Raw genomic sequence first — 23,311 nt, 5'->3', positions numbered from 1 at the left:
TTGTAAGTTATTTGCTGTTTTTCTCTTGCTGCTTTTAGGATTCTCTCTTTGTCTTGGAATGTTGCCATTTTAACTATGATGTGCCTTGGAGTGGGTTTTTGGGGGGTTCCTCTTTATTGGAACTCTCAGTGCTTCTTGGACTTGCATAACTTTTTCTCTCATCAGGTTCAGAAAATTTTCTGTCACTATTTCTACTATCAGTTTTCCAATTCCATGCTCCTTTTATTCTCCCTCTCTTATTCCTATGATCCTGATATTATTTCTTATCATGCTATCCTGTAATTCCCTTACATCTTGTTCATATTTTTTCAATTGTTTTTCATTTTGCTGTATCATTTGAGAATTATTACCTACATTATCCTCTAACTCGCTAATCCGATCCTCTGCTTCGTTTAGTCTGCTTTTGACTGATTCTACTGTGTTTTTCAGTTCAGAGATTGCATTCTTCATTTCTTCCTGGCCCTTGTTGATAATTTCTATGTCTTTTTTTATGCTGGTGTAGTTCTCTGCAAGTTCCCTGTAATTTTCTTGGAGCTGTTGGTAACTTCCTTGGAGGTTGTCATAGTTGTTTTTCAGGTTTTCGAGCATATTGAGCTTCTTCACCACCACAGTTTTGAATTCCATGTCTGACATTTGGGCTATGTCTATTCTATCTACCTCTCTTTCTGGGGATTCCTCTTTTCTTTTCATTGAGAGGTTGTTTCTGCGTCTTACCATGTTGGATTCTTCTTGTTTGTTTTTGTTATTTGGATTTGTCTGCTTTGCCTTCCCACCTTTGTGGTATTAGATTTTTTACGGTAGATCTGAGGGTTTCAGTGGTTCAGTCTCTTTGATCTCCTGAGCCTGATGTTCTTGGGGTACCTTTTATATCGTTTGTTTATGCCGTCTGGTTATATTTCAGATTTTTTTGTTAGGATATTCCTTCTGGCTTGTTGATTGAGAGTCACTCTATCCACTTTATCTCGAATTCTTTTGTGGAGAGGTCCGTTTTAGCCTTGGTGTGTCGCCTTCTTTTTCTGCATCCACAGCTGCTCTAGTGTAGTGGTTCAGAGGTTCTTGTTTCTTGCAGCAATGGTGTGCACCCGCGGTTGCAGCAATGGTGTGCGCCCGTGGTTGCCGCAATGGTGCGCTCCCCCGGTTGCCGGCACGGCACGCTCCCTTTCTGCCCTCCGGAGCCAGTTGAGGTGTCCTTGCACGCGAGCCCCTGCACGGGCCAGGCTGCCGAGAGCTTGCCCCGCCATTGGCGCCTATTGTTGCCGGGCCCAGGTGTTTCCGCGTTCGCGCGCCAAGGTGTCCCTGCGCGCGTCCCTGCACGCGCGCGAGCTGCCTGGGAACTTGCCCCGCGATTGGCGCCTATCATCCCCGGGCTGAGGAGTTTTCGCGCTCGCGTGCCTGTGCCCTTAGTCCCACTGAGCCGAGCTCCAGGAGTTGGTCTCTCACCTCTTAGGGTGGGGCCGCGAACACTTGTGCACAGTGGAAGTGAGCGTGAGTCGCTGCCGCCCGCTGTTCCGGCGCTGCAGCCAACTGCCTTCCCTCACTTGTCTGGGCCAGCATGAACAGAGCCTGAGCTAGTGGTCTGCTTTCCGGCCTGGGGCCCGGCGCCCACGGGAGCTGTCTAGGGGTATCTGCGCACGGTCCTCTGCGTGTTCAGTGGGACCTCCCTGTGCCCATTGGGGCACTGATCTTGTGTCCGTTGGGGAGTGTCCGAGGGACGCCTGGACTCACGGCCCCACGCACCTGGGCCAATGAGTGAGGACACTTCCCTATGCACGCCCCCGCGACCCAAGGGTAGGGTTGGGGAGTGGATGAGCGCACCACTGCGCCTGCGCTCCTCAAGAATGGTCTACCACCCCCAAACTTTCCTCCCCTCTCCACCATCCACTAGAGAAAAATATAAAGGAGAATTATGTTCTCACTTGCCCGGCAGCACACTCTCTCCTGTCCTTCAGCGCCAATGCCACTTGGTTGAGTCCTGTCTCTGTGAGCGGGCAGAGATCCGCTCTCCTCCCAACTCCTCTCCCGGGTAGCGTGTGGTCGCCAAAAAGCCTTTGTGTACTTCCAGCCGCAGCTCCGACAGCTGCCCCAGTCAGGAATCCCGTTTCGTCCCCTTTTCCTCCCCTATCCTCACTAAACAGGTTGTTCCCACATGGATTTTCTCTAATCCAGCAGTGCCTTGGCTCGACTCCTGCCAGTGTCCAGCTGCTCACTGAGATGTTCTGTCTGCAATTAGCCCAAACTGCAGTCAGGTCTCAGGAGCCTGAAAGCGCATCCTCCCCTCACTCCTCCGCCATCTTCCCCTCTAGCCTGTAAGCCCCTTTTTCAATGTAAAAAGAAAGCTTACTTTGGAGTGCTCTTTTAATTAAGTGAAATGATGCATGACAAAGCATACTGCCAGACGCATCAGTACCTAGTAAATGTTATCTGTAATCTTATTAAGTATGGATAATTTAAAATAATATTAAAATTAGTTTTCATTTTTTGAGGATACACACTAACACTATGAAGGGAAGCTTGGTTTTTATATTTCCTTCATGTATTAATTCAGCCATTTATTTACATCTTTGACTTCTTTCTTGCCAAAACCAAGGAGAAAATGGAATCCCGACACTTTCTTAAAATGTCTTACTTGGGGCTTTGGTGCTGATGGTTGTGCCTTGAGGAGTCTGTAAAAGGAGATCAGTCTGTCTTTCCAAAGTGAGGGAAGATGGTGGAGGAGTGAGGGGAGTCTGTGCTTTCTGGCTCCTAAGACCCATCTGTAGTTTGGGTTAATTGCAGATAGAACCTCTTGGTGAGCCGCTGGACACTGGCAGGAGTCAAGCCTTGGCAATACTGAATTAGAGGAAACCATCTGGGAGCGACCTGTTTGGTGAGGATAGGGGAGGAAAAAGGGACGAGACAGGATTTCTGACTGGGTTGACTCCCCGAGCTGCGGCTGGAAGTACACAAAGGCTTTTTAGCGACCACAGGCTTCCCCAGAGAGGAATTAGGAGGAGAGTGGAACTCTGCCTGGTGGCTGAGCCAGGAAAGTATCAGGTGGCATCTGGTGCTGAAAGACAAGAAACAGCGTACTGCTGTGCATGTGAGAACGTGATTTACCTTTATGTTTTTCTCTTGTGTACTGTGGAGAGGGGAGGAAAGGTTGGGGGTGATAGGACATCCTTGAGGAGCGCAGGCGCAGAAGTGCGCTTGCCCACTCCCCAACCCTCCCCTTGGGTAGCACAGGTGCACAGAGGGAAGTGCCCTCATCCACTGGCCCAGGTGCGCAGCCAGGTCGCCAGCCGCGCACTTGGGTGCCCCTCGGACACACCCCAATAGACATAAGATCAGTGTCCCAATGGGCGCAGGGAGGGCCCACTGGGCACACAGAAGACCGTGGACAGAAACCCCTGGCCAGCCCCAGTGGCCACCAGACCAGAGCGCAGACCGCTTGCACAGGCTCTACTCGTGCCAGCCCAGTCAGGTGCGGGAATGGCTGGCAGTTGTAGCACGGGAATAGCGGGCGGCGGCGACTCATAGACGCTCACTTCCACTGTGCACAAGTGGCTGGGGCCCCGCATCAAGGGGTGAGAGATGGACTCCCGGGACGCGGCTCGACAGGCCTGAGGCTAGCAGGCAGGCGACTTTGTGCACGCACGTGCGAGCGCGCACAAGCACCCCGACCGGCTCCAAGCACACGCTTAACCTGCAAAGATCAGTAACATCTGGCCCACCTCATTAGACCAGCTGTGGATCCAGAAAAAGAAGACGATACACAAAGGCTGAACTGAGTAAAAACTTTCCTTTTGTCTATATATATTTTTTAATTTTTATTTCTATTTGTTTTTTTATTTGTATTTTATGTTATTTTAATTTCTTATTTTTAATTTTTATTTTAATTTTGATTTTTACTTTTATTAAAAAAATTTTTTTACAAATCTATCTCTTTAATATGTTTCATATCATCTCTCCTCATCCTTCCTCTTTAATTTTTGTTTATTTGTTTGTCTGTCTTGTTTAGCCTCCCTTTCACACTAAATAAATAGAATAAAACTACTATATAAATCTAATACTATACAATTCCACTTTCTTACTATATTCTGCATTCTTCCCTCTATTTATTTTATAATTATTAACATACAATGTAAATATTACTGTCTTACACAGTCTCAACACTACTTGCTACTATTACTAATCTATCATCCTCTCTCTCAAAAATCATATTTTTTCTCTTTAAAAACAACTCTTATTTATTCTTCCTATAGTATAAAAGCCCTAACCTCTCTACATTTATGTTAATACTGGCTCATTGACTGACAATAGTGGAATAGAGGGTGGGGGATATTTTTGAGGATGTGGGTTTCCTGCCTGGGCTGTGTGTTTATGTTTTTAACAGCATCTCCACAAAAGAACTCAAGACAAAGTGGACAGAGTGAATCTCAATCAACTAGCCAGAGAGAAGATTCCACCGAAGAGCATCTGAAATATAACCAGACAGCATAAACAAATGACATGAAGGATAACCCGAGAACATCAGGCTCAGGAGATCAAAGAGATGACACCACTGAAACCTGCAGATCTCCTATAAAGAATCTCACATTACAAAGGTAGGAAATCAAAGCAAACAAACCCAAAAAACCAAAACAAACAAGAAGAATCCAACATGGTAAGATACAGAAACAATCTCTCAATGAAAAGAAAAAAGAAATCCCCAGAAAGAGAGGTAGATAGAATAGACATAGCCCAAATGTCAGACATGGAATTCAAAACAATGATGGTGAAGAAGCTCAATATACTTGACAACCTCAAAAACAACTACGACAACCTCCAAGAAAGTTACCAACAGCTCCAAGAAAATTACAGGGAACTTACAGAAAATGACGCCAGCATAAAAAAAAAACAAAACAAACAAACAAACGAACAAAAAAAAAAAAACACATATAAACGATTAACAAGAACCAGGAAGAAATGAAGAATACAATTTCTGAACTGAAAAACACAGTAGAATCAATCAAAAGCAGGCTAAACAAAGCAGAGGATCGGATCAGTGAGTTACAGGACAATGTAGAAAAAAATTACCAAACAATACAGCAAAATGAAAAAAATTGAAAAAGTACAAATAAAATGTAAGGGAATTACAAAATAGCATGAGGAAAAATAACATCTGAGTCATCGGAATAAAAGAGGGAGAAGAAGAAGAACGAGAAATACAAAATCTGATAGGAGAAATAATAACAGAAAGTTTTTCCAACCTGATGAGAGAAAAAATTATGCAAGTTCAGGAAGCACAGAGAGTCCCAATGAAGAGGAACCCCCATAAACCCACTCCAAAGCACATCATAATTAAAATGGCAACATTCAAAGATAAAGAGAGAATCCTAAAAGCAGCAAGAGAAAACCTGCAAATAATATGCAAGGGAGCTCCAATAAGGCTATCGACCAATTTCTCAACAGAAACACTACAAGCCAGAAGGGAATGGTCAAAACTATTTCCAGCAATGAAAAACAAAGGCCTACAACCAAGAATACTACACCCAGCAAGGCTCTCATTCAAAATGGAAGGTGAAATAAGGAATTTCACAGACAAAGGAAGACTAAAAGAAAGCATCTCCACCAAACCAGCATTGCAAGAGATGCTAAAGGAAATATTTTAAGAAAAAAGAAGAAAAAAAGAGGAGAGAAACACAGGTACAAAGGGAAATGAATAAATACCTGTCAATAATAACCTCAAATGTAAATGGATTAAATGCTCCAATTAAAAGACATAGGGTAACAGAATGGATAAGAAAACAGGATCACATATTTGCTGCCTGCAAGAAACACACCTCAAAACAAAGATTTACAGACCGAAAGTAAATGGAAATAAGAAAGTATTCCAAGCAAGCAGACATGAAAAAAAAAAGCTGGGGTAGCAGTAGTCATATCAGACAAAACGGTTTTCAAAGCAAGGACAATAAAAAGAGACAAAGAAAGACATTTCATAATATTTAAGGGAACAATCCATCAAGAAGATATAACACTGATAAACATATATGCACCCAACATAGGAACACCCAAATACATAAAGAAAATACTAGAAGACCACAAGAAGGATATCAACAACAACACACTCATAGTAGGGGACTTCAACACTCCATTATCAACAATAGACAGATCATCAAAGCAAAGAAACACCAAGGATATACAGGCATTGAACAACACACTAAACCACATGGACTTAACTAATATATATATATAGAACTTTTCACCCCAAAGAAGCAAAATATACATTCTTTTCAAATGCACATGGGATATTTTCAAAGAGAGACCACATGATAGGACACAAAACAATCCTCAACAAATTTAACAAAACTGAAATCATATCAAGCATCATTTCAGACCACAATGCCTTGAAACTAAAAATCAACCTCAGAGAATAAAATCAAAGACACCCAAACTCATGGAGAATGAATAACATGCTATTAAATAATGAATGGGTTAACAATTACATCAAAGAGGAAATCAAGAAATTTATGGAAACTAATGATAATGAATGAACAACAGCCCAAAACCTATGGGACACAGCAAAAGCAGTCCTAAGAGGGAAGTTTGTAGCCATACAGGCATATCTGAAAAGGCTAGAAGAATCTCAAATAAAAAATCTAACCCTAAAGCTATAAGAACTAGAACAACAACAACAAACAAGCCTAGGGCAAGAAGGAGGAAGAAAATCATCAAGATCAGAGCAGAATTAAATGACATAGAGACCAAACAAACAATTCAAGGGATCAACAAAACTAGGAACTGGTTCTTTGAAAAAATAAACAAAATCGACAAGCCTCTAGCCAGGCTCATCAAGGAAAAAAAAGAGAACACCCAAATAAATAAAATCAGAAACGAAAAATGAGAAATCACGACTGATACCACAGATATACAAAGGATTGTAAGAAATTACTACAAACAACTGTAGGGAAAGAAATTTGACAACCTAAAAGAAATGGAAAAATTTCTAGAAACATAGAACCTACCAAAATTGAACCAAGAAAAAGTAGAAAGTCTCAACAGACAATAACAAACAAGGAAATTGAAACAGTAATCAAAAATCTCCCTGCACACAAAAGCCCTGGACCAGATGGCTTCACAGGCGAATTTTACAAAACATTTAGGGAAAAACTAACTACTACGTTCCTCATACTATTCCAAAAAATCCAAGAAGAGGAAAATGTCCCAAGCTCTTTCTCTGAATCCAGTATTACCCTAATTCCAAAACCAGGTAAAGACACAACAAAGAAAAAAAACTACAGGCCAATATCACTGATGAACATAGTTGCTAAACTCCTCAACAGAATATTGGCAAACAGTATACAGCAACACATTAGAAAGATCATACACCACGATCAAGTGAGATTCATCCCAAGGGTGCAAGGATACTTTAATAATCATAAATCAATAAATATAATACATCACCTAAACAAAATGGAAGACAAAAATTACATGATCAAATCAATAGATACAGAAAAAGGATTTGATAAAGTACAACACCCATTTATGATGAAAATACTTAGCAAAATGGGAATAGAGGGAGCATACCTTAACATAATTAAGGCTATATATGAGAAACCTGAAGCCAACATCATACTCAATGGGCAAAAACTGAAAGCATTCCCCCTGAAATCAGGAGCTAGACAAGGCTGTCCACTCTCCTCACTTCTATTCAACATAGTGTTGGAAATCCTAGCCACAGCAATCAGACAAGACAAAGAAATAAAAGGCATCCAAGTTGGGAAAGAGGAAGTAAAACTATCATTATATGCAGATGACATGATAGTATACATAAAAAACCCTATAAAGTCCACTAAAAGACTACTCAATATAATAAGTGAATTTGGGAAAATAAGAGGATACAAAATAAATATACAGAAATCTAAGGCATTTCTGTACATCAACAATAAAATATCAGAGACAGAGACAAAAAAGAAAATACCATTTACTCTATCAATAAGAAAAATAAAGTACCTAGGAATAAACTTAACCAAAGAGATAAAAGACCTGTATACTGAAAATTATGTAACATTGAAGAAAGAAATTAAGGAAAATACAAATAAATGGAAGCATATACCTTGTTCTTAGATGGGAAGAATCAACATCTTCAAAATGGCCATACTACCCAAAACAATTTACAGATTCAATGCAATCCGTATTAAAATACCAATGACATATTTCACTGACCTAGAACAAATCCTCCAAAAATTCATATGGAACCAAAAAAGACCCCGAATAGCAAAAGCAATCTTGAAACAGAAGAACACAGCAGGAGGAATCATGATACCAGACATCAAACAATACTACAAAGCCACTGTGATCAGAACAGTCTGGTACTGGCATAAGAACAGACATATAGATCAGTGGAACAGAATTGAAAGCCCAGAAATAAACCCAGGCCTCTATGGGCAACTAATCTTTGATAAAGGAGGAAGGAACATAAAATGGAGTGAGAAGAGCCTCTTTAACAAATGGTGCTGGGAGAACTGGACAGGGACGTGCAAAAAAAATGAAAGTAGACCACCAACTTACACCACACACGAGAATAAACTCAAGATGGATTAAAGACTTAAATGTAAGCTGTGACACCATAAAAGTCCTAGAGGAAAACATAGGCAGGAAAATTTCAGATATCCCACGTAACAATATTTTCACAGATACATCTCCTATGGAAGAGAAATAAAGGAAAAAAATAACAAATTGGGCTACATCAAACTAAAGAGTTTCTGCTCAGCAAAAGAAAACATCAGCAAGACGAAAAGGAAACGAACCATATGGGAAAACATATTTGCCAATGATATCACAGACAGGGGACTGATCTCCAAAATATGTGAAGAGCTTATACGACTCAACATCAAAAAAACCCAACAATCCAATTAAAAAATGGGCAAAGGACCTGAACAAACACTTCTCCGAAGAGGACATACAGAAGGTCCATAGACACATGAAAAAATGCTCAACATCACTAGCCATCAGGGAGATGCAAATAAAAACCACAATGAGATACCACTTCACACCAGTCAGAATGACCATCATCAACAAATCAACAAACAACAAGTGCTGGTGAGGATGTGGAGAAATGGGAACCCTACTGCACTGTTGGTGGGAATGCAGACTAGTGCAGCCACTATGGAAAACAGTATGGAATTACCTCAAAAAGCTAAAAATAAAACTGCATTTTGAACCAGCAATTCCGCTGCTTGGATTATACCCGAAAAATCCTAAAACCCTAATTCAAAAGAACTTATGCACCCCTATGTTCACAGCAGCCCTGTTTACAATAGCTAAGTGCTGGAAACAGCCTAAGTGTCCATCTGTAGATGAGTGGATCAAAAAACAGTGGTACTTTTACAAAATGGAATACTATGTAGCAGAGAAAGAAGGAACTCCTGCCATTTGCGATAAGATTGATGGAACTAGAGAGAATTATTATTAGTGAAATAATCCAGGCAAAGAAAGAAAAATATCATATGATATCACCTAACACAGGAAACTAAAGAACAACATAAATAAATGAACTTAATAGGACAATGAGCAGAATAGCAGTCCATAGGGGGGAGGAGGGAGGGAAGAAGAGGGATAAGTAAAGAAAGGGTTTAATCAAGGAATGTGTATAAATTACTCATGGACATGGACAATGGGGAGGGGTATGATTGAGGCAGAAGGGGTGGGCTGGGTGGGGGAGAGCAATGAGGGAAAATGGGAAAATGTAATTGAAAAACTAAAAAATTTTTAAAAAGTTTTTTAAAAAGGATAGTAAGGATTACTACAAACAACTCTATGGCAAGAAACTTGACAACCTAGATAAAAATGGACAAATTTCTAGAAACGTATAATCCTCAAAGACTGAATCAAGAAGAAGCAGAAAGCATGAACAGACTGATAACAACTTGTGAAATTGAAGCAGTAATTAATCTCCCGGGACACAAAAGTTCTGGACTAGAGGGCATCACTGACAAATTTTACAAAACATTTAGGGAAGAACTAATGCTTACCCTTCTCAAACTATTTCAAAAAAATCGAAGAAGAGGGAAGACTCTCAAACTCTTTATATGAATCCATTATTACTCTAATTTCAAAACCAGGTCAAGACACAACAAAGAAAGAAAACCACAGGCCAGCATTGTTGATGAACATAGATGTTAAAATTCTCAACAAAATATTGGTGAACAAAATACAGCAACACATTAAAAAGATCATACACCACGATTAAATGGGATTCATCCCAGGGATGCAAGGATGGTTTAATATTTGCAAATCAACAAATATAATACAACATATAAACAAAATGAAAGAAAAATCACACGATCATATCAATAGATATGTTGGTAAAGTACAACACCCATTTATGATGAAAAAATTCAGCAAAATGGGAATAGAGGGAGCATACCTCAACAAAATAAAGGCATTATATGAGAAACCTGAAGCCAACATCATACTCAATGGGAAAAAACTGAAAGTATTCCTCCTGAGATCAGGAACAGGACAAGGATGTTCACTCCCCTACTCCTATTCAACATAGTGTTGGAAGTTCTAGCCACAGCAATCAGACAAGAAAAAGAAATAAAAGGTATCCAAATCGGAAAAAAAGTAAACCTGTCATTATTTGAAGATGACATGATAGTGTACATAGAAAACCCTATAGACTCCAGTAAAAAAGTACTCAACCTAAATAGTGAATTTGGCAAAATAGCAGGGTACAAAGTCAATATTCAGAAATTGAAGCCATTTCTGTACACCAACAATAATATCTCAGGGATAGAAACTAGAAAAAAGTCCCATTTACTATAGCAACAAGAAAAATAAAGTACCCAGAAATAAATTTAACCAAAGAGGTGAAAGACTTGTACTCGAAAAACTACATAACCCTTAAGAAAGAAATTAAGGAAGATACAATAAATGGAAGCATATACCATGTCCATGGATGGAAAGACTCAACATCATTAAAATGTACATACTACTCAAAGCAATTTACAGATTCAATGCAATTTCTATTAAAATACCAGCGACATATTTCACAGACCTAGAACAAATACTCCAAAAATGTATATGGAACCAAAAAAGACCCCAAATAGCCAAAGCAATCTTGAGACAGAAGAACACAGTAAGAGGAATAACAATATCTGACATCAAACTATACTACAAGGCCACTGTAATCAAAACAGTCTGGTACTGGCATAAGAACAGACATATTGATCAATGGAACAGAATATAGAGCTCAGAAATAAACCCAAGTCTATATGGTCAACTAATATTTGACAAAGGGAGAAGGAATATAAAATGGAATGAAAAGAGCCTCTTCAATAAATGGTGCTGGGAGAACTGGACAGGGACTTGCAAAAATATGAAACTAGACCACCAACTTACACCACACACGAGAATAAACTCAAGATGGATCAAAGACTTAAATGTAAGCTGTGACACCATAAAAGTCCCAGAGGAAAACATAGGCAGGAAACTTTCAGATATCCCACGTAGCAATATTTTCACCGATACATCTCCTAAGGCAAGGGAAATAAAGGAAAGAATAAACAAATGAGACTACATCAAACTAAAGAGTTTCTGCTCAGCAAAAGGAAACATAAGCAACATGGAAAGGGAACCAACCATATAGTAAAATATATTTGCCAATGATACCTCAGACAAGGGATTGATCTCCAAAATATATGAAGAACTTATACATCTCATCACCAAGAAGACAGACAAATCAATTAAAAAATTGGCAATGGACATGAACAAACACTTTTCCAAAGAGGACATACAGAGAGTCCATAGTCATATGAAAGAATCCTCAACATCACTAACCATCAGAGATATGCAAGTTAAAACCACAATGAGATACCACTTCACACCAGTCAGAATGGTTATCATCAACAAATCAACAAACAGCAAACGCTGGTGAGGATGTGGAGAAAACGGAACCCTCATGCACTGTTGCTGGGAATGCAGATTGGTGCAGCCACTATGGAAAACAGCATGGAACTTCTTCAAAAACTAAAAATGATACTGCCTTTTGAAACAGTGATTCCATTGCTAGGATTTTACCCAAAGAATCCTGAAACCCCAATTCAAAAGAACCTATGCACCCCTATATTCATGACAACACTATTTACAATAGCCAAGTGCTGGAAACAGCCTAAGTGCCCATCTGTAGATGAGTGGATCAAAAAACTGTGCTACACTTACACAATGGAATACTATGCAGCAGAAAGAAGGAAGGCCTACCATTTGTGATAACATGACGGAACTAGAGAGAATTATGCTTAGTAAAATAGGCCAGGCAACGAAAGACAAATGCCATATGATATCACCTAATACAGGACATGATTGAACAGCACAAACAAACGTGCAAAATTAAACCAGAGGCATGTAAGCATGGAACAGCTTAATAGTTACCAGGGAAATGGGTGGAGGGAGAGGAGGCAGGTAAGTAGGGGAAGAGTTTAGTAAAGGAACTAGTATAAATAAACCATGGACATGTACAAAGAGGTGGGATTGACTGTGGGAGAAGCGGTGGGCTCTGTTGGGGGGTGAGTGGGGGGAAAAGTGGGACATTTGTAATAGAAAAACAATAAATAAATCAAAACTGAAAAATATCTAACTCCTTTAATAAGTAATGAGAAATAATAATAAATAATAATAAAAATATTAAAATAAATTTAAAAATTTTTAAAGACTAAGCAAACAACTAGAACAGAATCATAGATATGGAGATTATTTTGAGGATTATCAGTTGAGAGGGGGAAGGGAGAGAATGGGAGAAAAAGTACAAGGATTAAGAAACATAATTGGCAGGTACTAAATAGACAGGGGGATGTTAAGAATAATAAAGGAAGAGGAGAAGCCAAATAACTTATATGCATGACCCATGGATAGAACTAAAGAGAGGATTGCTGGAGGGATGGAGGGTACCGGGTGTAATTGGGGAAGGAGGGAAAAATTGGGACAACTATAGTAGCATAATCAATAAAATATATTTAAGAATGGATCTTTGCAGATGTAACTAAGTTAAAGATCTTGAGATGAGATCATCATGGATTATCCAAGTGGACCCTAACCCAATGGCAAGTATCCTTATAAGATACACACAGAAGAAGTATACAGAAGAGGAGAAATAACGTGACCACAGAGACAGAAATCATAATGATGCAGCCACAAGACAAGGAATGCCTAGTGCCACCAGAAGCTGGAAAGTGCAAAAAACAAGTTTTTGCCTAGAACCTTCTGAGAGTATACAGCCTTGCTGACACCTGGTCTTCAGACTTCTGGCCTTCAGAATTGTATGGAAACAAGTTTTTACTGTTTTAAGTCACCAAGTGTGTGGTAATTTGTTATGGTAGAACTATGAGACTAATATAAGACCCAATATTCATTTATTAATTTGTTCATTTTCCCAACCTTTGACAAGCATCTCTTATTATGTGCCAGGCACTGGTAGATAAACCTATGAGATGTTATCTCTGCCTCAAGAAGCTTATAGTCTAGTTAAGGTCACGACCTTATGCCTAGGTTATGTAAGCATTCCATAATGACACTGAATCTACTGGCCATTTTTCTGGCCAACACACTGCAAAATTATGTGGCAAGCTAGAGTGTTAGGCTGCCAGTGGAAATCTCTGAATGTCTGTGTTTCTTTATACTTGGGGTTATGAAACTTGAGAGATGATAGGGATCTTGAATATCATTTGGTTCAACCTTCCCCCAGTATAGGAGTCCACTTACCAGAGTTCCTGGCTGGTGGCCATTTAGCCTCTCTTTGAGCATCTCCCCAACAAGTAGTGTATTCCTTTCATGCCATATCCCTTTTCGTGTATGGACAACTTTCACTGTATGATTCTCGCCTTCTCTGAGCCCTAATTTGCCCATTATGGCTTCCATTCAATTGTCACAATTCCATCCTCAAGACCCATAAAAATAGGTTTAATTCTTTTTTCATATAGCAACCTCTCAAATTATTGAAAACACAGTATATATTTTTTCCAACTATCTTCTCTTGCCTGGCAACTAGCCCAGTTTAACTTACCATTCCTCAGGTGATATGGTTTCCATAGCTGTCACCATATCACATTTCTTCTCTAAATACAGTCTTATTTATCCATAAAATAAAGTATGACACTGAGAACAGAGTACAATTTACAGATAATTCAGGCAGAGGAGAAGTTATACCATCACCTCCTTTGTTCTGGGCTTAATTCATGCATATTGAGACTACATTCACATTGTAGAGAATGATGTCATATGATTGATTCATTCCGACCTTCTTGGCAGCTGAAACCTAAGTGTTTTACTGAATTTCTGTTTAACCTCATTTCCCTTATATGTCTATATGGTTGATTATGGAATCCGTGGGAAGAATTTTTTATTTACTTCTGGAAATTGCCTTTTTTTTTTTTTGTTTCAGATACTTTTTCCAGATTGTCAAAATATCTTTCAATTCTGATTTCTCAGATGGCATATTAACTTGCTTTAGCTGACCTTCATTCCCATACTTCTCACCTCTGGAAATTAACACTCTGTCATCAGGCTCTGGTTTAAACCCTTCTTTCTTGGACTCTTATAACCTCCTCACATACTCTTATTAGAGGCCGTTACTCCCTGCCCTTGATTCTTGTCAAGTCAAGAAAACCAATTTCCAGGCCACAACTCCAATATCTTTTGCTCCTTCTAGTTTCTGATCTTTCATTATAATATGTTACAAATTGGCAGATATTCAAAATTATTGAGATTGATAAGATTCATGTAAATGCAAGAGACAGCTAGAACCTGAAACCCAGGAAGACAAGCAATGTTTTATAAATGTCATGAAAGCAACATACTGGGGAAGACCCTGGGAAATTACAGCATCTTTATGAAGGTTCACAGAAAGGCTTTGGCAGCCCTTTTGAATTCTGCTTTTTGAGCTGCAGGTATTAACCTGAAAAACCAAAAAGTGGTTCTCATAGGCCTGTGGGCCAGTTCCAAATTGGAGGGGGCATCATGACCTGACACTATCCAAACTGACTCAGTAAGAAGAGCCCAGAGTTCATTAATGTTGTTGGGCATAACAGATAATATCTTGTAAGTGTCTTGCAGTTGCTCTTCATTGAACTAAAAGGCATGTTGATAAGACAGGTGAAAGGACGAGTTAGTGAAATGTAACATGCTTGGGAGAAAAGAAGTCATTTCCATGTCACATTTTCTGAATTATTTTCTCCATTTCTTTTATTGGAAAAAAACGTAAGTTGAGTAGTTTGTGATGGTAAAGAGGTGATGTAAGAAAAGTAGAAGGAAAACTACTTTTTAAACATTATTTTTATTATTTTCTAAATTTTCATATTTCCTGTGTTATTGAAATACCAGTCATGTTTAAAACTATTTATTATATACAGAAAACTAAAGAACAAACAAAAAAGTGAACAAAATAGAACCAGAGGAATGTAAGCAAGGAACATACTGACATTGACCATGAGGGAGGTAGGAGGGAGAAAAAGGGGGAAAGAAGGGGAAGAGTCTAGTCAAAGAATTCATATAAATGACACAGGGACATGGACAACAGAGTGGGGATTGACTGTGGGGGTGTAGCAATGGGGGGAATGAGACAACTGTAATAGAAAAACAATAAAAAATAAAGAAAAAAATAATAGAGTATTTATGACAGATGATGGGCTAGAAGAGCTAAAATAATAAAAGGTAAGCAAGTACCATCAATCCAAAGTCTCCACAAAATGATACTTTATACCTACATAACACTTTACATATCTCAAAGCACTTTTTCATGCATTAAAGTCTCACAACAACCCTGTAAGATTGCCCATTGCAGCTTCAAGATGAAATTTGGTAAGGTAAAGAGACTTTGCAATTTCATACAAGCAATGAACAAAGGCAGAACTGAGGCTTCAACTGTTTTTTTTAAAGTATATTTTATTGATTATATTGTTACAATAGTTTCAAATTTTCCCCTTTGCTCCCCTCCTCCCAGCACCCCCCCTCCCCCAACAATCCCCCCCCCAGTCCATGCCCATGGGTCGTATATACAAGCTCTCCTGCCTCACCTTTTCATATATTCTTCCTCTTCTTCTTTTTAAAAAATTAATTAATTAATTAATTATTTTAACAATAAAAAATAACAATCCCTCCCTCTTAGACTTAGGACCCTTTATAATCTTATAAAGGACAATGGGCGAAGGTCTCAAGCTCCTCTAGCTGCTTCAAGCTGGACATGGTCATCGTCCTACCTACCCTTGGGTCAAGAAATCCCTAATAAGAGTGGGGGTGTGGAGGGGAGGGTGACCTTCTCACATGGGGAAGGATCATGCAGACTCCAGGTCGGTTGGCTTTCCCTGGACAATGGCATGCTTGATTTAACAGGCTGGCATCCTTGCTGTATTCTGAAGGCAACAGATTTGGCAACAGGGTTAAAAGACATCATTCAATCTATAACCACTAGATGACAAAAGGCAGTGATTAACTTTTCAATGTCCCACATTAGGGAAAAGAAGGGCTTCTTTGGAGGAAGGTGTGCCAGGTACATCTCACCTGTCCAAAACCCTTTTGCCCATTATACTTAGTTTTGACTGAGGGAAATAGTTTAGGTTCCCCCCCTCTCAGGCCTCTGGGCTCTTTCTGCCCAAGCCTTTAGGACAGAAAAGAGAAACCAGTTTTAAAGCAAAGCCCACAGACCACTCCATTCTTCACCAACCCAACCACTTAGTTCAGCCAAACCATTGAGTCTCAGGAGGCAGTGATGCAGACAGGATTAAGTGAGGCCTATAGGTACAGACAATCACGCAGGCAATGAGATCGTAGGTTTATGCCCTTTGAAAACAGAAAACACATGTTAATTTATGTAACATAACCCACATACAAGTCTCTAAATCTGTAGGACTGTCTTATCAGAAAGACATCTAGTTGCAAGGCACTTGACATTCTTCTCGCCTGTAAATTAAACATCCTTGATAATGCCACAGACATAGTTTAACTTTCAAATGAAAACAAATTTTAAATGAAAAGAAACCTTAAAGATGGTTAGCTGCACTACTTTACAGTCAACTGTTATATTCCAAGCAGTATTCTTTATACCATGGTTAAATTATCCTGAAAGAAGAAAGAACAAATCATTACTAGCATAGCAATATTGAAAAACTGCCATTAACTTTAGATTTCACACAAAGGGGTGAGGATTCCCTTCTTTATATACAGATGAAAATAACATAATTATTCTGTAAGTCCCCTATCTCACTTAGTCTATCTCAGTTAGTCCAGGAAGATGCATCTTACTGCTCCAATTCAACAGTTTAACAAATGTTTAGTGTATACATGCATTTTAAAGGTGCTATGCTAACAGGGTGGACATTACAGAGTTATCTTGGGTCTCAAAAATATTATCAACTAATAGAGAAGACATATTTTGGTTGTCTATTGCTGTGTAAAAAACCACCACAAAATGCCATTGCTTAAGAAAACAGTCATTTACTATTGATCATGATTCTGTGGTTTGGCTAGTCTCATCTGGGCAGTGTTTCTCCTCCACTGCCATTTGGGGGTCCCCAAGACTATGCTGTGTCCCAATGAGAAGGAGTCATGGAACTCAGGTAGGCTATTACACTCACAGTTACAGTTTATTACAGTGAAAGAATATAAAGTCAAGAGGCATATAGAGCAGGTTCCAGGAAAGGCCAGGCATGAACTTCCAGTTGTCCTCTTGAAGTGAAGTTATGCAGACAGAACTTAATTCTCCAAGCAATGATGTGTAGCAACAAGCACAGAGTATTGCTAATCAGAGAATCTAACCTGAGCCTTGGTATCCAGAGATTTTATTGGGGCTTGGTCATGTAGGTATGGCTGTTCTCCCACATGGCAAACCTTTGTCTGCAGCCCCTTCAGAAATTAAGTTGATACCTCATGACCCAGTGCTACCACCATAAATCACATTATTAGCAAAAACTATCTGGTATGACCCTGGCTCCCAAGTAAACAAAGACACTTTATTGGACAGGACATTCCAAGGCCTTAGAGGTTACCTCTTAGAAGCTGGGCAAGTATCAAACCTTTCTTTGGGCAAGAATAATCCTTTGTTGCATATCCACATGTCTGTTGGGGCAGCAAGCATATGGAGGCTTGATTAGACTGAAACATTCAAAGTGTCTCACTCACATGGCCACAGTTGATGCTGTCTACTAGCTGAGAGCTCAGGTGGAACTGTCAACTAAAACATCTTATACGTGGCCTCTCTATGTAACTTACCCTTCTCATAACATGGCAGATAGGTTATAAGAGAGAGCCTTCCAAAAATCAAAAACAGAAGTTGCAGATCTCTTAATACCCAGTCTTGGAAGTTGCATAGTGTCACTTATATGTATTGTATTCTACTGGTCAAAGTGAGTCATAGATTAGGTCAGATTGCAAAGGAGAGGAAATCAACTCAACTCTTGATGTAGAAGTGGAAAAGAACTTACAGTCATGTTCAATGCATGAAAGAATAAATATGTTTCCTTCAAAATGACTAGTTTCTTCTCCAAACTCCAGTGACACTTCCTTGAAGACCCACTATGAACACTTCTTGTTGGAAAAACACAGAGCTGGAGGGAGGTATAACTTAGACTCTGGATCTTGTTCCGATTCTCAGAACTGCAGGAGAGTTGAGGACAAGGACAAACCACATAGCTATAAAAGGTATACAGTCTATGTGACAAGTTAGAACTGCTGATTTCAGTGAGTGGTAGATTATATATAAATATATAATCACCACAGAAAATATGTAACCTTTCCAATGCTCCTCACCCCAGGAAAGCCACCCTCTCTGTGTCCCTTTTCTGGGACATAAACCAGTTGCCAGAAACTTCAAACACTTAAGAGTCTTGGTTTGGCAAATATGTACCACTGAACTGGCTCTACTTGTCCTAAATTTAGCTTTGGCCACATGATAAAGACCTTTAAAGCCAACTGTGCATGTGACAACTCCATTAGACAGGCAGTTTCTGGATTCCTTTTAATACTAGAGGAACTTGCTAAAACAACAAAATGGTTTGCCAAAATGACCAAGCAAGTACAAGTTCAAGACACTGTGTTCCTAGTTTTGGTTTAAGAGAAGATATTTTTTCATGGATTTAGTCATACCTCATTTACAAACAATCAAATCTTCAAAATAAATGAAAAGTTCCTAAACATCCTAACAACAGTGCCAAAAACTAATAGATCTAAAAGAAACAACAAACAAATCTACAATTATAGTTGGATACTTCAACACTTCTCTCAGTAATTGTTAGAATAAGCAGACAGAAAATCAGTAAGAGTATATATGACCTTGACAGCACAATCAAACAAATTGACATTTATAGAACACTTCATCCAATAAGAGCAGGATACAATTTCTTCCTGAGTGCACATGGAACATTCACCAAGATAGACCACATTCTTGAACATATAACAAACCTTAACAAATTAAAAAGAACAGAAATCATAAAAACACATTCTGAGATCATAATATTAAACTAGAAATCAAAAGTAGAAAAATATGCAGAAAAAACACCAAATATATATATATATATAACAATACACTTCTAAGTAGCACATGGGTCAAAAGTCATCTCAAGGGAAATTTTTAAACATTTTAAGTATACTTTATTGATTATGTTGTTAGAGTAGTCACAATTTTTTACCCCTTTTCTCCCCTCCACCCAATACCCCCCTTCCCTCCAGCAATATCACTCCCCTTAGTTCATGTCCATGGGTCATGCATATAAGTTCTTTGGCTTCACCCTTTCCTATATTATTCTTAACTTCCCCCTGTCTATTTTGTACCAACCAATTATGCTTCTTAATTCCTGAACCATTTCCCCATTTCTCCCCCTTCCCCCTCCCAGCTGATAACCCTCCAAATGATCCCCATATCTATGATTCTCTTCTTATTCTGGATTGCTTAGTTAGAATTTGTTTTTTTTTGTTTTTTTTTTTTTTTTAAACAAATAGCTTAAGTATTTTATTTGTTTGCAACTAAGCTTGTTAACACTATATAATGAAAATGTACAAAGAATAACGCCGCGGTTTTTGGTTAGATTTAAGTCAGACATTCATTAATAAGGAAACTTCCAATGCAAAGATTCCAGAAATTTCTCTAAGCCATTTGATCAGAACTGTCTCTGAATATTCCCTTACTTTGGAAGGTATTGGCATACATATGAATTACACTCAGAATTTTTCAAAATAAGCTGTAATTAAAAAAACTATTCTATATTCAAACTAAAACAATTTTAATAGAACTTTCCTTTCCAAAAACAATAATAAATGAAACAAGGCATTCTGTAAAATGTGGTCCTGAACAAGTCACAGTAAAAAATAAATGTATACTTAACTTCCACCTCCTCAAAACAGAGGCTACTCTCTGTTCCTCAGCCTTGGAAAACAGGTGAAGAACAGTCTGTAAGCAACTTTGGGCAAGGGGTTGCCAAAACAAAGCTCAAAGCAGTTGAACATGGACACCTCTTAAAAGAATTTGGGAGAACCTGACCAAAGGATCCAAACTTATTGGTAATAACTGATACAAAGGTGAAGTGGCTCCCCCTAAGTACCAGTGCCAGCAGGGCCTGGCCCAGTCCCGAGCTCACCTGTTCTATGCTCCCAAGCACACCCTGATGCTCCTGATGCTAGGAGACTTTTTTTCAGTGTCCAGGGAGCTCTGTGTGAATGAGATGAGCACAGACTCCACGTGAGTATTTTAAGGCTTGGAGTCAAAGTATCTAACACGGCTAGGCAGGTTCCAAATGGCCTGTCTCCAGTTCATTCTAATTTATTGACCTAGGGCCACAGACCTTTGCTATGTCATCATAATCACATCTAATGTCCCTCCTAACATATAATTCATATTCTGTGCCTGGAAACAGTCCCTGTATTTAACAGTAATATCTACACATAAAACAACCCACTGTTACAACTTTTATGGTCACAAAACATTAATGATCTTCTGTAGATCAAACAAATGTTTTAAACCATAATTGTCGTGCATCAAATTCACAGCCAGAATCCCCAAGATCAAAAAAATTTGCACAATACAAATAATAACTTAAAACACACATCCTCACATACACACACACTCTCACACACACTTCTTACAGAACTGTGCTTGGGGAAACTCCATTTGTTGAGTGCCACTGAGGGCATATTTTGCTAAACTGCTGCTTCAGGTATTTTGTTTGGATAATCTATCACAGTAGGGCACAGCTGTTTATTGGATGAGCAGAAAAGAAAGATATGCTTGTAGCAACCAGAAAGTTTTAAGGTCTTTCAAGTTGTATAAAATGGACCTGCAGAAACCTTTTAAGTGTTCTCAGGATGCAAAATTGGAGCTGAAATGTGATATCAAACCAGTTGCAAAAAGTGCACAGCAGCCATCTCTTGAGGTCAAACCTGGTACCCAGATATGCAAGAAAGCTTCAGGACACATAGCTTGTGGGCCTTGTCCCATATCGTCGCATAATCTGATCATGTGTGAATTTCACAAAAGATTCATATTGTTCTGCTAGTTTGGTATTGAGGATTTGCTCATATTCCTCCCGAATTTTATCTTCATAGTCTTTTAAGAGTCGCTCACATATTATTCCAACTTGTCGGAGAGTAAAGGTGGGTTGGTCCTTCTTCATCCAGGAGGAACCTGGAGAACTAGGTGCTGTGAGTGCGGAGGAGTGAGGCTGATTTTCTGAAGTACAAGCTTCATTTTGATTAAGAACAACTTCTAAATGTCTCCACCTCTGGTAACGACTATACTCTTGTTTTATGTTCTGAAAAATTTGCTCCGGAGTTGGAAGGCGCCGCTCGCTGCCGGGCGGGACCGGCTGCTGCGGAGTCGGCGGTGGGGTCTGCATCTGAAGCGGCGGCGGCTCGACGTCCGGGGGCCTGAGGCCCGGAGTGGGGCCGGGCAGCGGGGCGCAGCGCCGCCTTTTCGGGGAACCCGGGCTCAACAGCGCTGCCTCGAACTCCATGGGCCGCTTCAACGTCGCCCCGCACGCCATGCCGCTGGCGGGCCAGGGACTACGAGCGGACGCGGCTGTAACTGCGGTTCAGTCTTCAGCTCCTCCGCGGAGCTCTCAGGCCAAGCCGGCTCCAATTAGAATTTGTTTTTATTTTTCAGATTCAGTTGCTGATAGTTGTGAGTTTGTTGTCATTTTAGTGTTTGTAGTTTTGATCTTCTTTTTCTTAAATAAGTCTCTAACATTTTATATAATTATGGCTTGGTTATGATGAACTCTCAGCTTTATTTTGTCTGGGAAGCACTTTATCTGCCCTTCCATTCTAAATGATAGCTTTGCTGGATAGAGTAATCTTGGTTGTAAGTCCTTGTTTTTCATCACATTGAATACTTCTTGCCAGTCCCTTATTGCCTGCAAAGTTTATTTTGAGAAATCAGCTGATAGTCTTATAAGCACTTCTTTGTAGGTAACTCACTGATTTTCTCTTGCTGCTTTTAAGATTCTCTCTTTATGTCTAATGTTTGGCATTTTAATTATGATGTGTCTTGGTGTGGTCCATTTGGGTCTAGCTTGTTTGGGACTCTCTGTCCTTCCTGGAATTGTATGTCTATTTCCTTTGCCAAATTAGGGACATTTCTTTTTCATTATTTTTTCACATAAGCTTTCAATTTCTTGCTCTTCCTCTTCTCCTTCTGGCACCCTTATGTTTTGGATGTTGGCACATTTAAAGTTGTCCCAGGTGTTCCTAAGCCTCTCCTCATTTTTTTCAATTCTTGTTTCCTCATTCTGTACTGGTTGACTGTTTATTTCTTTCTTATGTTCCAAATCATTAATTTGAACCCTGTGTTCCTTCCCTTCACCATTGATTTTGTGTGGATTTTCCTTTGTTTCATTTAGCATAGGCTTCATTTCTTTCCTTATGTGTTTGCTATACTTAAGCATATCTGTCAAGCCTGTGACCATCTTTATCACCAGTGTTTTCAACTCTGTCCATTAGGTTGGCTATCTCCTTGTTGCTTAGTTCTCCCACTGGAACCTGGATCTTTTGGTCCATACTTCTCTATCTCATCTTGACAGGCTTCTGTGTTTGTTTGCCTCTGTGTCTTAAGTAGAGCTGTTGCACCTGTTATGTTGTAAGAGGCAGAGCCTTAGGTATTCATCAGTATAGGCAACCTGTTTCACCACATTGTGGCGCTGTATGTGGGGGAGGGGTCTGAGAGAGAACAATGCTGTCTGCTCAGCACTCGCCCCCTTTCCTGGCACTTCTCGCACTTCTGTATGGAACAGGCGCCCCTCTAGCTGTTGCCCTGTCCATCCTTCCCAGAGTGAGTGGGTCTGAGGATGTTCCAGGATCATGAGGGCCCTTTAAACAT

The 23,311-nt window shown here is 39.5% G+C and overlaps 1 protein-coding gene across 1 annotated transcript; it reads right to left on the bottom strand.

Annotated features, from left to right (window-relative positions):
* Window positions 1-19,941: 19,941 nt before the first annotated feature.
* LOC149991509 (akirin-1) lies at window positions 19,942-22,040 on the bottom strand. The gene has a single exon (XM_090264438.1). It carries the CDS (start codon window positions 21,978-21,980, stop codon window positions 21,405-21,407), a length of 576 nt encoding a protein of 191 aa, XP_090120564.1. The 5' UTR covers window positions 21,981-22,040; the 3' UTR covers window positions 19,942-21,404.
* Window positions 22,041-23,311: the final 1,271 nt, after the last annotated feature.

Source organism: Furipterus horrens, unplaced genomic scaffold (assembly GCF_987537825.1).
Source record: "Furipterus horrens unplaced genomic scaffold, mFurHor1.1.pri manual_scaffold_17, whole genome shotgun sequence".
Taxonomy (NCBI): Eukaryota; Metazoa; Chordata; class Mammalia; order Chiroptera; family Furipteridae; genus Furipterus; species Furipterus horrens.
The sequence above is the reverse complement of the archived record's forward strand: the minus strand, read 5'-3'. Positions and strand labels throughout refer to the sequence as shown.

What these genes read in the sequence shown, in the direction of transcription:
- LOC149991509 (XM_090264438.1), bottom strand. Translation starts at nt 21,980, where the DNA reads ATGGCGTGCGGGGCGACGTTGAAGCGGCCCATGGAGTTCGAGGCAGCG.